At 48.0% G+C, this 16,448-nt stretch overlaps 1 protein-coding gene across 1 annotated transcript; it reads left to right on the forward strand.

Annotated features, from left to right (window-relative positions):
* Positions 1–803: 803 nt before the first annotated feature.
* On the forward strand, positions 804–12,630 carry LOC123460947 (nascent polypeptide-associated complex subunit alpha, muscle-specific form-like). Its single transcript, XM_045151307.1, has 2 exons — positions 804–854; positions 10,309–12,630. The coding sequence occupies exons 1-2, from the start codon at positions 804–806 to the stop codon at positions 12,628–12,630; spliced, it is 2,373 nt and encodes a 790-aa protein (XP_045007242.1).
* The last annotated feature ends 3,818 nt before the right edge of the window (positions 12,631–16,448 follow it).

Below are 16,448 nucleotides of genomic sequence, written 5' to 3' on the forward strand. Positions count from 1 at the left end.
TATAAATAGATGATAGGTAGAGAAATGGAGAGAGAGAGAGAGAGATGATTGGATGATAGATACCCAGTATGTTATAATAGTACAAAACCGACCAAGATACCAAGACAGTTATCTAGTTGATCAATAAGCCTTTGGCAGGGTACACAGTGTACTTGGTTCAATGTTCTGATTTCCCAGCAGAGCAGAGCAGTGCCCTCAGTGTGCAACTGAATTGACCCCTTCCTTTTCAGAAGTCAACAGCTGGAGCTGCACATTAACACCAATCAGCATCAGGTAAAGTCCAGCTGGACCGCACGTGGTGGCGCATGCCCTTAATCCCAGCACTTGGAAGACAGAGGTAGGAGGATCACCGTGAGCTCAAGGCCGCCCTGAGACTACACAGTGAATTCCAGGTCAGCCTGGACTAGAACAAAACCCTACCTCAAAAAAAAAAAAAAGGCCAGCTGGATTATCATGTCATCTGATCAGCTCTTAGGAAACCATCACCTTGACTCCCGGAGTACCTTCCCAGCATCCAGGCGGCGGGGGTAGAACCACACCTGGTTGCCAAGGGCAATGCTGCCAGGCCTCTACCCCTGGTGGCATGTTCATCATCGCCCCCCTTGACTGCCTGGCCGATCCCACACACTTCTACCCACTTGTCCCTAGTGTCAGCACCCACACTGAACAAGCCCGCCCTTGAAATTTCATTTTTACTAGGCTTTATTTGCCTGCTGCAGTATTGGGGTTCAGACATCTGACCCCCCAGAAAGAAGCCCTGTAAAAAGCTGCTACCCAGGAGGCTGGCTCAGATGAAAGGAACGATGAGATTAGCATTTACCGAAACTGGGCAGTCTGAGCTGGAAATCCCCAGAGTGAGATGCAAAACATTGCTGCTTCCAGTTGTGATGGAGATTTGTGGACCTAAGTGGTGCAGGGCAAGAACAGAGTGCAAACATAGCGTCTGTGGTTCAAAGAAAATTAGCTCAATGCTACACTATGTCTCTTAGGTGAAAAATGAGAAATTTCAAACATACAGAGTAATAAAGAAGATAATCTAATAAAGCCCAGGATTAAAAAAATGTTAGTTATACCCTTTTTCCTCCAATTCCAAGATGGACAGATGTGATTCATGCCCATAATCCAGTAGCTGAGGAGGCTGAGGCAGGAAGATGGAGAGTTTAGGTCAGCCTGGATCATGTAGTGACACTCTTATAATGAAATAGAAAAAAAAGACAGAATGGAGAGGGAGGGAGGAAGGGAATGAAGGGGAAGGGGAAGAGGGAAGGAAGAAGAAAGGAAAGAAAAAAGAAAAGACAGAAAATAAAGAGAAGAGAGAAAAAGAAATAAAAATGAATTGAAAGAGGGAGGGAGGTACAGAAGGAGAGGGAAGGGAAAGAAAGGGAAGGGGAGGGGAGGGGAGGGGAGAGGAGGGAAGGGAAGGGCTTGAGAGAGATTGTTTTCAAACATAAGAGCTACTCACTCATCCCTTTGTAGTTTGTATTTTGTTTAGTTTTGGCTTTTTTTTTCCCAGCTTTTCATTGGCTTTTTTCTTCATGTTAAGTATAAAATAAAGCTGTGTTAAGTATCTACCTGTTTCTTTATAAAATATGTAAGATAAAGCAAATTCTGCTTTGCCTATACCCCCCTCCATGTTTGAATGAACTCAGTCTGTTCTTGTGACACTTCTAGAAGATGTTACAGCTGCTCTGGCCCTATTTCTGAAGTTTATCTCTTTCGACAGGCTTGTTTCACATGTGCCTGTGTCACTTCTGAAGCTAGCTAACACCTCCTGAGAACAGCTCTCAGTTTGTGTCATATAAGCCAACGGGACTCTGTGCACACACTGTATGTATGTCAACTCCATTCCCAGATGTCCACATTAATACTGCTGGGCTGGAGAGATGGCTTAGCAGTTAAGGTGCTTGCTTTCGAAGCCTAAGGACTTATGATCCAATCTCCAGGTCCCACATAGCTAGATGCACAGTGACGCAAAAACACAATGTTGCACATGCACACAAGGGGGGGCATGCATATTTGTTTGCAATAACTGAAGGCCCTGGCACACCCATTTCTCTGTCTCTCTCTCTCTCTCTCTCTCTCTTTCTCAAGATAAATACTAAAAATAGATACTGATATCATCCCCATTTTACAGATGAGAAAATTCAACTACAAGCATGGTCTCTATGTATTTGTGTATTTCTGTGAGGGAATAGTGGCTGTCAGGAGCTCTCGTGTGTGGCATAAACTATAGCCCTCATTCTGGGTCGTCTGAGTTGGGTAATTGCTGGGTCTTCAAAACCAGGGCTTTGAACTAGCCATTGTGTCAGCACTTGGGGATTCTGTCACTTCAAATACCATTTTCTCCTCTTCATAGAGAATTTACTAGAAGACAAATGTTGCCTGGGGCCCACATTTCCCATTTGGCAAGCAGGAATAAGTTAACCACTCATCCTGACCCTAAAGAAGGACTGGAGCTCCAGGGAAATAAACACTGGCACCCGATCAGCATCATGACACACAAGCTACACAGATGCAGGGGACACGGAGAAATGAGCCCCTTCAGCCACTGCCTCGCTCTGCCCTGTCCCTTATTTTTTACATTCTGGCCACCATTCCCTTCCAACTGGACCAGCTTACTCCTCCATCCCCATGCTGGTTTCTCATTGTGTTTCCCTGAACACTGTAATTACCTGATGGGTTTTCTCACTTTCTTCCTTTGACTTTGCGAGGGCAAGGATAATATCTTATACTTATGTGTTTCTAATAGCAACCACTATAAAACTCGATGGGGTGTGGATTCCCTATTTTAAGGCTATCGAGGGGACTGAATGAAGAAAAGAAGTGATTTCATGGTGACCCAACCAAAGCACCCAGAAGAAGCAGATATTGTTTAGGTTTGGATGACTGCATAGCAATCTTCCAGCTATGGGGAGAATGACAGCCCTCCTCCCACTTCATGCAAGAAACAATCTGGACCCATAGGGTCTTCAAGTGGCTTCCTGTCCTGGCTTAGCGGAGACCCAGTACTTTCCACTAGGTTGCATTGAAGCAGGACAGAAAGATGAGGAAGAGCTGAGGAGAAAATACCTCAGTTGCAAAGTGCTTGTCTTGCAAGCATGAGGACTTGAATTCAAGCTTCAGGGTCCACATTAAAAAACAGTTAAAGTGCCGGGCGTGGTGGCGCACGCCTTTAATCCCAGCACTCGGTAGGCAGAGGTAGGAGGATCGCTGTGAGTTCAAGGCCACCCTGAGACTACATAGTGAATTCCAGGTCAGCCTGAGCTAGAGTGAAACCCTACCTCGGAAAACCAAAAAATAAAAAATTGAAAAAAAAAAACAGTTAAAGGAAGCTGGGTGTGGTGGTTCATGCCTTTAATCCCAGCACTTGAGAGTCAGAGGTAGGAGGATTGCCATGAGTTCAAAACCACCCTGAGACTACATAGTGAATTCCAGGTCAACTTGGACTAGAGTGATACCCTACGTGGAAAAAAAAAAAAGTTAAAGGCTGGAGGGATGGCTTAGTGATTAAGGTGCTTGCCTGCAAAGCCAAAGGACCCACATAAGCCAGATACACAAGATGGTGCACACGTCTGCAGTTCATTTGCAGTGGCTGGAGGCCCTGGGGTACCCAGTATCTCTCTCTCTCTCTCCTTCTCCCTCTTTCTCTCTCTCAAATAAATAAAAATATAAAAATAATTTTAAAAACAGCTAAAGGTACTTGCTTGCAAAACTGCTAGCTTGGGTTCAATTCCCTAGTTCCCATGTGGACTCAAATGCTCAAAGTGGCACATATGTCTGCAACTCATTTCCAGTGGTAAAAGGGCCTGGCATCTCTCTCCCAAATAAATAATTTTTTTTAATGACAGAACATAAAATTTAAAAAAGAGGGCTGGAGAGATGGCTTAGCGGTTGAGCGCTTGCCTGTGAAGCCTAAGGACCCCAGTTCGAGGCTCGGTTCCCCAGGTCCCACGTTAGCCAGATGCACAAGGGGGCGCACGCTTCTGGAGTTTGTTTGCAGTGGCTGGAAGCCCTGGCGCGCCCATTCTCTCTCTCTCCCTCTATCTGTCTTTCTGTCTGTGTCTGTTGCTCTCAAATAAATAAATAAAATTTTTAAAAAAAATTTTAAAAAGAGAGAAAGATCAAAGAGCCAGGCGTTGTGGTACACTCCTTTAATCCTACCACTCGGGAGGCAGAGGTAGGAGAATCGCTGTGAGTTCAAGGTCAGCCTGAGACTACACAGTGAATTCCAAGCCAGCCTGAGCTAGAACAAGGCCCTACCTTGACACACCAAAAAAAAAAAAAAGACAGACCAAAATTAAAAAAAGAAAAAGATGGGCTGGAGAGATGGCTTAGCGGTTAAGCGCTTGCCTGTGAAGCCTAAGGACCCCAGTTCGAGGCTCAGTTCCCCAGGTCCCACATTAGCCAGATGCACAAGGGGGCGCACGCATCTGGAGTTCGTTTGCAGAGGCTGGAAGCCCTGGAGCGCCCATTCTCTCTCTCTCCCTCTATCTGTCTTTCTCTCTGTGTCTGTCGCTCTCAACTAAATAAATAATTTAAAAAAAAAGAAAAGAAAAAGAGGAGCTGGGAAGATGGTGCATCAGTTAAGGCACTTGCCTACAAAGCCTAACAACTAGTGTTCAATTCCCCAGTACCCACATAAAGCCAGATGTACAGGGTGGTACATGCATCTGGAGTACAAGTGCAGCAGCTGGAGGCCTTGGTATGCCCATTCTCTATCTATCATCTATCAATATCTGTTTATCTCTCCTGGCAAATAGTGAGTCCCAGACAATCTAGTGTACTTGGCAAGTTCCAAGTCAGTGAGAGCCTCTTATCTCTAAAATGGTGCCTGAGAAGAGACACTCTAGGTTGCCCTCACCTTCACACACACACATGCCCCCACACATACATCCGCACACACACACATATGCACACACCGCTGCATACACAAATCCACAGACACACAGAGAAGACAGAAAACTGAGAGGACATGGGAGACAATGGGTCCCTTACTCTGCAGTCAGGTTGCAGATTCTTGCCAAGTGGGAGCCAAAACGTCCAGCACAATTAACAAAATTTGCTGTGGAGCCTACCTGCACTAGAGACAATATTCCTTGCATTAGAGATATTTCTAATCAGGATGTTAAGATATAAGTGAGCCATGATTAAGGTCTAAGCATAGATGTACAAGTATAGCTTTTCTCCTTTCCCGAACCAGGTTCATGTGTATTGATTACTTGGTCCCCAACTGGTGTCAATTTGGGGAAGTTGTTGGTCCTTTGGGAGGCTTTAGAAAATGAAAACATGCTGGAGGAGGTGTGGTGCTCAGGGTGAGCTTTAGGGAATTGTAGCCCAACTTCCTGTTGTCATGGGAAACCTTTCCCCTGGGGACATGAAAGCGCACATCTATTCACCCCATGCAGGGCATAGACAACAAAGTACAATTGCACCAAAACCAGTGAGTTTGTTGGGGTTACTTACGGAACAGAGTGAGGGATTGTTTACAGGAGCAATGGATGACTCCAAGGCAGCTACCTCACCAAAAAGCCCACCTGAGCGCAGGTGGTGACTCACAGAAACTGCACCTCGGGGCTCAGGGCACAACCCGCAGGTGGCTCCGCTGGTCAGAGTCTCTCCCAAGCGCTTGTTTTCCCTTTGCAAAGCCTTGGAGAGGGATCTTAAAACCTTAAACCCTACCTCGAAAAACAAAAAAACAAAAAACAAAAAAAAAAAAACCTTTTCCCCAGGCTTACTGAGTTCTTGGGTCTCCTGAGCATCCTTCTCCCCTCAGAAGGGAATATTTCAGTTTGGAGGAAATTGCTAAACAACACTGGTTCCCACTGATGTGGAGATGTGACCCAGGCTTCCTGCTCAGGCCTACTATGGTTTCCCCACCATGATGAAAAGTTCCCACAAAGCTGTAAGTCTGAAGTAAACCCTTTCCTCCCATAAACACTTCTGTCTGGGTGTTTTGTCGCAGCAATGTACCACATTTTTCAAGGAGTGTCCTCAATGGGGCTCTAAAGTTCTTTTGCAATGAAAAATATGCCTTAATCCCCTTGAGCAACCTTTGTGGTTTTACATATCAGCTGTCCTGACCAAGGGAATCAACCCTATGACTTCATTAAATGAAAAGAGAAACAGGTAGAAAAAGAAGGGGAGAAACCCAATGGAGCTTCAAAAGCCTTTAAAATTGTCCATGTGGTCACTGCAGAGGTATGTGAGCGTACACCTCTGAGAAGGCCATGTCCTCATCTGCCGTCCTTGCCCTAAGCACCTCTCTGTAACAACTGTGCTTAAATCTATGTTAAAACTCTTAATAAACTCCAACTGAGCTTCACCCTGTAATTCTTTTCTGTGGTAAACTCAAGAATGCCTCATGGCGCTCTGTGGTGGCTCACGTCTGTAATCTCAGCCCTTGAGAAGAGGCTCAGAAGTTCAGGGCCATCCTTAGGTACATGAGACCTAGTTTGAAAAAAAAAAAAAAACTAAACTAAATAAGACAAAGATGCATAAATAAAACCCTTCAAGAGTAAGGGCTCAGACTGAAGAGATGACTTAGCAATTAAGCACTTGCCTATGAAGCCTAAGGACCCCAGTTTGAGGCTCAATTCCTCAGGACTCACATGAGCCAAATGCACAAGGTGGTGCATACATCTGTAGCTCATTTGCAGTGGCTGGAGACTTTGGTGTACCCATTCTCTCTCTCTCTCTCTCTCTCTCTCTTCCTCTCTGTCTCTGTCTCTGTCTCTCTGTCTCTCCCTCTCCCTCTCCTTCTCCTTCTCTCTCTCTGTCTGTCACTCTCAAATAAATAAATAAAATAAACAAAAAAAAATTTTAAGAGAGTAAGGGCTCCAATGGTGTCTTAAGCATGGTTGGCACACATCACAGCAAGTGACAATTATTACTATTATTATTATTCTAAAGGAATCTGAGAGTTGTTTGAGAGGTACCTTGCTTAAAAAATAAACAAAAATAAAAAACATTATTATGGGAAAGTCAATACTCAAGATCTTTTGAAGTCACAAGGGATTCATTTCTTCTAAAATATTTTCAGTGTTTTTAAAAATTAAAAAAATAAGGGGGAGCAGGATACTGGGAGTGAAATGATCTAATTAGGGTATAGGATGGAAGAGAGGAGGAGTGGGAAGAGGATTAACCATGATTTAAGATGTTATGAATAAGCTATATGGAAACATACTTCTTTGCTAGTTAATAATATGTGTGTTTACAAAGAGAGAGTTTGGGCAGAAGTATCCTGTGGAGGTGGATAATGTTGTGCCCAGAAGCTATAGAAGAGTTTCACTGTGAAGGGTGGGATACCTTCCAGCAATTTCTTGTCCAGGGAGCCCTGAAGCCCCCAGAACACCACAGACTATTGCCACGGCTCATTCTTTTCCATCAAGAGAACTAGATGGAAAGGCCCTATTGCAGGAGACACTATGTGGGGCTACAGGTTCGCTGAGAAACCCAGCTGGCCCTGGTACAGAAGCCTCCTCCCTGTTACTGGTTGTCATACTGCAGGAAAGAGCTATGCAGCCTGATGGGGAGAAAAGTCATCAGTGGTGTTAACTAGCAGTGGACCTTGCAAGTTTTATAGCTGGCCACCCAGTCCAAATGTGCCAACTGATGCAATGGTGACATGTCTATTATGGCGGAAACCAACTGCTCTCTGATTGGACTTGAGGCCCACTCCATGGGAGGGAATGTATGCCTAGTATTGAAAACCTAGTCCAAAGTGTGTGGCTGGGGAGGTCAAAAGCCCTAACAACGAAACTACTACTGTTGTCTGGCTAAATAGATATATTATATTGTGTTTATACCTGTATATTAGTGCTACTCTCATTTTTGGTTAGGGAAGCTTCTCTTTTCCACCGGAGAGCTTAAAACTCACCAAAATGCTGAGAAGAAGTGACAGTGGAGTATTCGGGACATGAGACATCTCTATCATACCCTCCAAGGCTCAGGGACCATTGCAGAAGGGGTAGCAGAAAGAATGTAAGAGCCAAAGGAAAGGTAAAATTCTTATAGATAGATAGATGGTACATAGACAAATAGATGACAGATAGATTAGACAGATGATAGATTGATAATAGATAGATTAGACATATGATAGATGGTAGATAAATAAATGATAGATATATGATAGATTAGATAGATGATAGGTAGGTGATAGACAAACAGATAGAGAGAGAGAGAGAGAGAGAGAGAGGGGCTGGAGAGATAGTCAAGTCATTAAAGTGCTAACCACACAAGCATAAGGACCTGAGGTTTGGGTCCCCACACCTTCATAAAAGCTAGGCGTGGTTGTGTGCTCCCAATTACAGCACAGAGGAGGTGAATACTGGGTTTGCTGGCCAGTCCTGCTAGCCAAATCCATGAATTCCAGGTTCAGCAGATTCAGTAAGAGACCCTATGTCAAAAATGGAAGAGGCAGGAGATATGGTTTAGCAGTTAAGGCACTTGCCTGCGAAGCCTAAGGACCCAGGTTCAAATCCCAAGTACCCATGTAAGCTAGATGTACAAGGTGGCACATGTGTCTGGAGTTAGTTTGCAGTGGCTGGAGGCCCCAGCATGCCCATTCTTTCTCTACCTCCTTCTCCCTCTCCCTCTTAAAAATAACCAAATAAAATCTTTAAGAGTTGAAAAAGGAGCTTTAAAAAATGGAGATTGCTCAGTGGTTAAAGTGCTTGCCTGCAAAGCCTAATGACCTGGGTTCCTTAGTACTCACATAAAGCTGGATGCACAAAGTGCTGCATGCATTGGGGTTTGTTTGCAGCAGCTAGAGGTCTTGGAGTACCAGTTCTCTCCCTGCCTTGCAAATAAATAAATAAGATATGTTTTTTGTATGCTTGTTTTTTCTGATGTAGGGTCTTACGCTAGCCCAGGCTGACCTGGAATTCACTCTGTAGTCTCAGACTGGCCTAGAACTCACAGCAATCCTCTTATCTCTGACTCCTGAATGCTTGGATTAAAGGTGTGCACCACCATGCCCAGCAATAAAATATATTTTTTAAAAAATGGAGGAGCGGGCTGGAGAGATGGCTTAGTGGTTAAGTGCTTGCCTGTGAAGCCTGAGGACCCCAGTTCGAGGCTCAATTCTCCAGGACCCACATTAGCCAGATACACAAGGGGGCGCACGCGTCTGGAGTTTGGTTTGCAGTGGCTGGAGGCCCTGGTGCGCCCATTCTCTCTATCTGCCTCTTTCTCTCTCTCTCTCTCTCTCTCTCTCTCTCTGTCGCTCTTAAATAAGTAAAAATAAACAAAAAAAAATTTTTTAATGGAGGAGCTGGAGAAATGGCTTAGTGGTTAAGGCATTTGCCTGCAAAGCCTAAGTACCCAGGCTTGATTCCCCAGTACCCACATAAATCAGATGCACAAGGTGGCACATGCATCTGGAATTCATTTGCAGTAGCTAGAGGCCCTAGTGTGCCCATTTATTCCCTCTCTCTGTCTCTCCTTCCCTTTTTCTCTCTCTCTAATAAATACATAAATAAAAATAATATATTTTAAAAAGAAATGGAGAGGCCAGGCTGGAGAGATGACTTAGCAGTTAAGGCACTTGCCTGTGAAGCCTAAGGACCCAGGTTCAATTCCCCAATACCCACGTAAGCCAGATGCGTAAGGTGGTACATGTGTCTGGAGCTAATTTACCATGGCGAGAAACCTTGGCATGCCATTCTCTCTCTCTCTCAAATAAAAAAATAGAATATTTTTTTAAGTGGAGAGGGCTGTGGAGATGGCTTTCTGAACAAGCATGAGACCCTGAGTCCAGATCCCAGGTAAAGTCAAACACTAGTCTCTGTCGTTCCATCAGAGAGAACAGATGTGGAGACAGAATTGCCCAGAAGTTCATGAGCCAGCTAGCCTGGTGAGCACGCCCCCAGCAACATGGAAGGCAAGGCCCAACAGCCACAATTGTCCTGTGATCACCATGCACACGCTGTACACCCCAAACACACAAACACATACATCATAGACCACACACACACCAAAATAAAGAGCCTGGGGAAGACAACTTACATATGACTTACACACATGCATTTGAACAACATACATGCACACATATACAAAATAAATTAGTTATATAAATTAAAAGGCTAATTGATAGGTATATTATGGTTTTTTCTCTTTTGTTTTTTCATCATGGTCTTTTTATGGGCCTGCTAAGAATCTTTTCACTAGTTCCATAAAAACAGTGTACTTATGGTTTCAAACATCCAACTTGCACATGTAAGTTTAGAAAAAAGGCAAGTCATAAATAGCCTGAGACTATGACCCTGTAATGCAGTTCTTGGAAATTCTTGCGTCAGCCCGTGTTCGCAGGTGTCCTGTGAGTCGGACACTGGTGCAGCTGCTGGGAGGGAGCCGCCCACACGTCGTCCTTCAGCCTCCCTGCCTCTGCCGCTGCTCGTGTCAGAGCCGCCCGCACGTCGTCCTTCAGCCTCCCTGCCTCTGCCGCTCCTCGTGTCAGAGCCGCCCACACGTCGTCCTTCAGCCTCCCTGCCTCTGCCGCTCCTCGTGTCAGAGTCGCCCGCACGTCGTCCTTCAGCCTCCCTGCCTCTGCCGCTCCTCGTGTCAGAGCCGCCCGCACGTCGTCCTTCAGCCTCCCTGCCTCTGCCGCTCCTCGTGTCAGAGTCGCCCGCACGTCGTCCTTCAGCCTCCCTGCCTCTGCCGCTCCTCGTGTCAGAGTCGCCCGCACGTCGTCCTTCGGCCTCCCTGCCTCTGCCGCTCCTCGTGCCAGAGCCGCCCACACGTCGTCCTTCAGCCTCCCCTGCCTCTGCCGCTCCTCGTGTCAGAGTCGCCCGCACGTCGTCCTTCAGCCTCCCTGCCTCTGCCGCTCCTCGTGTCAGAGTCGCCCGCACGTCGTCCTTCAGCCTCCCTGCCTCTGCCGCTCCTCGTGTCAGAGCCGCCCGCACGTCGTCCTTCGGCCTCCCTGCCTCTGCCGCTCCTCGTGTCAAAGCCGCCCGCACGTCGTCCTTCAGCCTCCCTGCCTCTGCCGCTCCTCGTGTCAGAGTCGCCCGCACGTCGTCCTTCAGCCTCCCTGCCTCTGCCGCTCCTCGTGTCAGAGTCGCTCACACGTCGTCCTTCAGCCTCCCTGCCTCTGCCGCTCCTCGTGTCAAAGCCGCCCGCACGTCGTCCTTCAGCCTCCCTGCCTCTGCCGCTCCTCGTGTCAGAGTCGCCCGCACGTCGTCCTTCAGCCTCCCTGCCTCTGCCGCTCCTCGTGTCAGAGCCGCCCACACGTCGTCCTTCATCCTCCCTGCCTCTGCCGCTCCTCGTGTCAGAGCCGCCCACACGTCGTCCTTCAGCCTCCCTGCCTCTGCCGCTCCTCGTGTCAGAGCCGCCCGCACGTCGTCCTTCAGCCTCCCTGCCTCTGCCGCTCCTCGTGTCAGAGTCGCTCACACGTCGTCCTTCAGCCTCCCTGCCTCTGCCGCTCCTCGTGTCAGAGTCGCCCGCACGTCGTCCTTCAGCCTCCCTGCCTCTGCCGCTCCTCGTGTCAGAGTCGCCCGCACGTCGTCCTTCAGCCTCCCTGCCTCTGCCGCTCCTCGTGTCAGAGCCGCCCACACGTCGTCCTTCAGCCTCCCTGCCTCTGCCGCTCCTCGTGTCAGAGCCGCCCACACGTCGTCCTTCAGCCTCCCTGCCTCTGCCGCTCCTCGTGTCAGAGCCGCCCGCACGTCGTCCTTCAGCCTCCCTGCCTCTGCCGCTCCTCGTGTCAGAGTCGCTCACACGTCGTCCTTCAGCCTCCCTGCCTCTGCCGCTCCTCGTGTCAGAGTCGCCCGCACGTCGTCCTTCAGCCTCCCTGCCTCTGCCGCTCCTCGTGTCAGAGCCGCCCACACGTCGTCCTTCAGCCTCCCTGCCTCTGCCGCTCCTCGTGTCAGAGCCGCCCGCACGTCGTCCTTCAGCCTCCCTGCCTCTGCCGCTCCTCGTGTCAGAGCCGCCCGCACGTCGTCCTTCAGCCTCCCTGCCTCTGCCGCTCCTCGTGTCAGAGCCGCCCGCACGTCGTCCTTCAGCCTCCCTGCCTCTGCCGCTCCTCGTGTCAGAGTCGCCCGCACGTCGTCCTTCAGCCTCCCTGCCTCTGCCGCTCCTCGTGTCAGAGCCGTCCGCACGTCGTCCTTCAGCCTCCCTGCCTCTGCCGCTCCTCGTGTCAGAGCCGCCCGCACGTCGTCCTTCAGCCTCCCTGCCTCTGCCGCTCCTCGTGTCAGAGTCGCTCACACGTCGTCCTTCAGCCTCCCTGCCTCTGCCGCTCCTCGTGTCAGAGCCGCCCGCACGTCGTCCTTCAGCCTCCCTGCCTCTGCCGCTCCTCGTGTCAAAGCCGCCCGCACGTCGTCCTTCAGCCTCCCTGCCTCTGCCGCTCCTCGTGTCAGAGTCGCTCACACGTCGTCCTTCAGCCTCCCTGCCTCTGCCGCTCCTCGTGTCAGAGCCGCCCGCACGTCGTCCTTCAGCCTCCCTGCCTCTGCCGCTGCTCGTGTCAGAGCCGCCCGCACGTCGTCCTTCAGCCTCCCTGCCTCTGCCGCTGCTCGTGTCAGAGTCGCTCACACGTCGTCCTTCGGCCTCCCTGCCTCTGCCGCTCCTCCTGTCACAAGGCTTCACCCAGTGGTCCAGCTCAGGAACGAAGTCGCACCTCCACCCGCCACAGAGATTCACTGAGGTAGACCTGTAAATGTAGTGAGTACAGAGCCACACCAGCCACATGCCCTGTGATGGAGGGATGTGCTGTCTAACTGCAATAATGGTAACTAAAAGATGGCCACAAGCTGTCAACTTCTTCATGGCTCCTCAACTAGAAAGAGCCACTTGGTTAAGACTGTGCCTTCTCATCATAGTCTGCATCTACTGGGTCAGCAAGGCTGTGAGCTAAAGGTCCAGACAGTTTGGTTAAACATGAGACATGAGAGAGTTGGCTGAGGTTTCTTTGGATCTGCCCTGCAGTGCAATTCTTCTGCCCAGTTGTGTTACCACCTGCTTCCCTTAACAGGATTTTGTTTGTTGATTTTTATAAGTTTCTGATATGTATAAAACTTGAAAAGAAAGCTGGGCATAGTGACATATACCTTTAATCCCAGCACTTGGGAGGCTGAGGTAGGATACCTGTGAGTTGGAGGCCAGCCTGAGAATATATAGTGAATTCCAAGTCAGCTTGGGCTACAGTGAGACCCCACCTTGATAAACCAAAAAAAAAATTTTTTTAATAAAACTTGAGACAATATTACAATATTACAGTTTCACATACCTGGGATCCAGTATTCTCATTACTATTACTTTATATTAGCATGAGATTTTCTTGGTTAGTTGGTTGGTTGGTTGGTTTAATTTGGTTTGGTTGAAACAGGGTCTCTAGCTCAGGCTTACCTCAAACTTTCTAATATTTCCAAGGATGCCCTTGAACCTCTGATTATCCTATCTCTACCTTCCAAGAGCTGGGATTACAGATGCACAGCACCATGCTCTGTTTAGGTAGTGCAGGTTTCATGAATGCTAGGTAGCACTCTACCAACTGACCTAACCCCTGTCTGTTACAAGTAATCAACCAGTATCAATACAGTGCTATCAATCCACATCTAGTTTATTTACATTTCCTTCATGTTAGTTTCATGTGCTTTTGCACTGGCATTTCATTTAGTCACAGACAATCCTCCTTTCTTGTTTGGATCTTAATCAGTATCTTTCATCTGCAGATCCATCTTAAAACCCGCTTCCAGGCTGGGGAGAGGCTCAGCGGGTAAGAACACTTGCTGTACAGGCATAAAAAGTAAAACGTAAAAAGTCAGGCATGGCTACACATGTCTTTAACCCCAATGCTTAGGGGAATGGAGACAGGAGAATTTCCAGGGCACGCTGGCCAGACACTTTAACTGAAAAATGGGTTGCACCTGGTTCAGTGAGAGGCTCTATCTCGGGGAAATATGACAGAAGTGTGATAGAGGACGTCCAACATTTTCCTCTGGCCTGTGCACATGGGCACACAGCATGCACATCTGCACACATACATGGGTATATGAGAGACATAGAGAGACCACATTAAATAAAAATTTAAAAGGAACCTGCTTTCAGAGCCAAGGTGCATATCTGTGATCACAGCACTCAGTAGAGAGAGAGAGAAGAGGACCAGGACCAGTGGTTCACGGTCATCTGTTGTAGTCGGCTCCTCTCAGTCTCAGAAGTTGGGAGGATGGGAGTTAGTGCAGGCTGACAGATCCAGGGCACATCCATTAGTGGCAGAAGAAGTGCTTGCGTACCTCCAAGCGGAGAGGGACAAGTGCAGGAAGCAAGCACCAACAGGCAGCAACAGGAACCCGCAGAGCTCTGCCTGCTCCCTCCACACCTCTGGGTAGGAATTCAGATCCCCTTAGTGACCTAACTCCCCCCCCCAACTCCCCAGCAGAAACCCATCTTCTAGGAGCTGAAGCTGCAAATTCAATTTTAATAAAATTCCCTGAGTCTATGGGGCCATACATTTAACACTACCACATCATCCTTGGCCATGGACGTTTGAGGCCAGCATGGGCTACAAGTGACCATATCTCAAAACAACAAAAAAGATACTGCCAGTTGAACTTCCTGTTATTTGAAGTCAAAAGCAGGCCTGGCATCATACACTTTCTCAGGGTGGCACAGAAGAACATGTACTCTATCAAGACAAATGGCTACAGGGGAAACAGATTGTTGTAAAATTGGAAGAGCGGAGTCTGACCTCAGAGGACTGAAGAAGCAGGAGCTCTCTGCCAGCCAGCTGTGGAGATTTTCCTTAGCAGCCTGCGAGGCCTTCACACCAGTGCTCCGCTTAATGTCTTTTCTCCGCCTCATAGCTCCTGCCTCTGCCTCTGCCTGATACTTCGTCTAATGCTCTGTCGGCTTCAGCCCCCACTAGAACTCTAACTTGGCCACTGTTGAAAGGGCCCAAGGAAAGGGTGAAATTGACTTTGCTCATATTTGTCTACCAGGTCACATCCGGGATGCCGGCCAGCATAAAGTTGCTCTGCTTTTGACATGAATGGTCTCTCTTAGTTCAATCAACTTGTAGGAACAAGGTCATCTCGTTTAAAACATAGCTTCCCCTTCAGCAGGACTGTGCAGCGGGCTAGAGGGTTGGTCAGGTGTGGGAATATGTAACCTAACAAGAGCTGGAAACACTTTTATCCTCATTTCTACTCCCTCCCTCACCAAGCTAATCTACTTCTAATATTTTTATCTATTTTACTGTTATCAGAGGAAATATTCATATCTCAGATGAATAAATTATAAGGTGTTACCAGGTGTGCCTTTGGTCACTGCTTAGATGAGAAAAGTTAGGAGAAAGAGATAAAAGATGAAGAAGAGAGCCAGGCGTGGTGGCGCACACCTTTAATCCCAGCACATGAGAGGCAGAGGTAGGAGGATTGCTGTGAGTTCGAGGCTACCCTGAGACTACATAGTGAATTCCAGGTCAGCCTGGGCTACAGCAAGACCCTACCTCAAAAAAAAAAAAAAAAGAGGAAGAAGAGGGCTGGAGAGATGGCCTAACGGTTAAGGTTAAGGCACTTGCCTGTGAAGCCTAAGGACCCATGTTCAACTCTCCAGGTCCCACATAAGCCAGACGCACAAAGTGTCGCAAGCATGCAAGGTCGCATGTGCGCACAAGGTGGCACACATGTCTGGAGTTCATGTTCAGTGGCTGGAGGCCCTAGTGCACTAATTCTCTCTCTCTCTCTCTGTCATTCTCTCACATTAAAAAAAAGACCAGGGCTGAAGAGATGGCTTAGCAGTTAGGCACTTGCTTGTGAAGCCTAAGGACCCTGGTTCGAGGCTCAATTCCCCAGGACCCACGTTAGCCAGATGCACAAGGGGGTGCATGTGTCTGGAGCTCATTTGCAGTGGCTGGAGGCCCCGGGGTGCCCATTCTCTCTCTTTCTCTCTCTCTCTCTCTGCCTCTTTCTCTCTCTGTGTCTGTTGCTCTCAAATAAATAAATAAAAATAAACTAAAAATTGAAAAGAAAAAGACCAATCTGTTGGGCTTACCTCAGGAAAAAAGGTGAAGAAGAATAAAAGATCAAAGATCTGGGGTGATGGCTCCATGAATAAAGTGCTTGCCATGCAAACATGAGGGCCTGAATTCAGATGCCCAGCATCCACATAAAAGCAGGGAATGACAGCATGTGTTGATAATCCCAACACTGTGGAGGTGGAGACAGGAGGATTCCAGGACTTACTGATGACCTTGCCTAGAAGAATCTGAGAGCTCTAGGTTCAGTGAGAGACCCTGTCTCAAAAAATAAGGTAAAGAGCTATGAAGAAAAGACACCTGGCATGAACATCGCCCCCACGTGCACATACCACCTGCACACATGCATATGAACACACATACCCCACGCACACATACACACATGCAGAAAGGAAAATAAAATTTAAAAAAAATCAAGTAAGGATTGACAGACACAGACATGTGCTTGACAAAGACTTGGCACTTGAGTAAGAGAGAGAAACAGAAA

The sequence above is a fragment of the Jaculus jaculus genome, chromosome 5 (assembly GCF_020740685.1).
Source record: "Jaculus jaculus isolate mJacJac1 chromosome 5, mJacJac1.mat.Y.cur, whole genome shotgun sequence".
Taxonomy (NCBI): Eukaryota; Metazoa; Chordata; class Mammalia; order Rodentia; family Dipodidae; genus Jaculus; species Jaculus jaculus.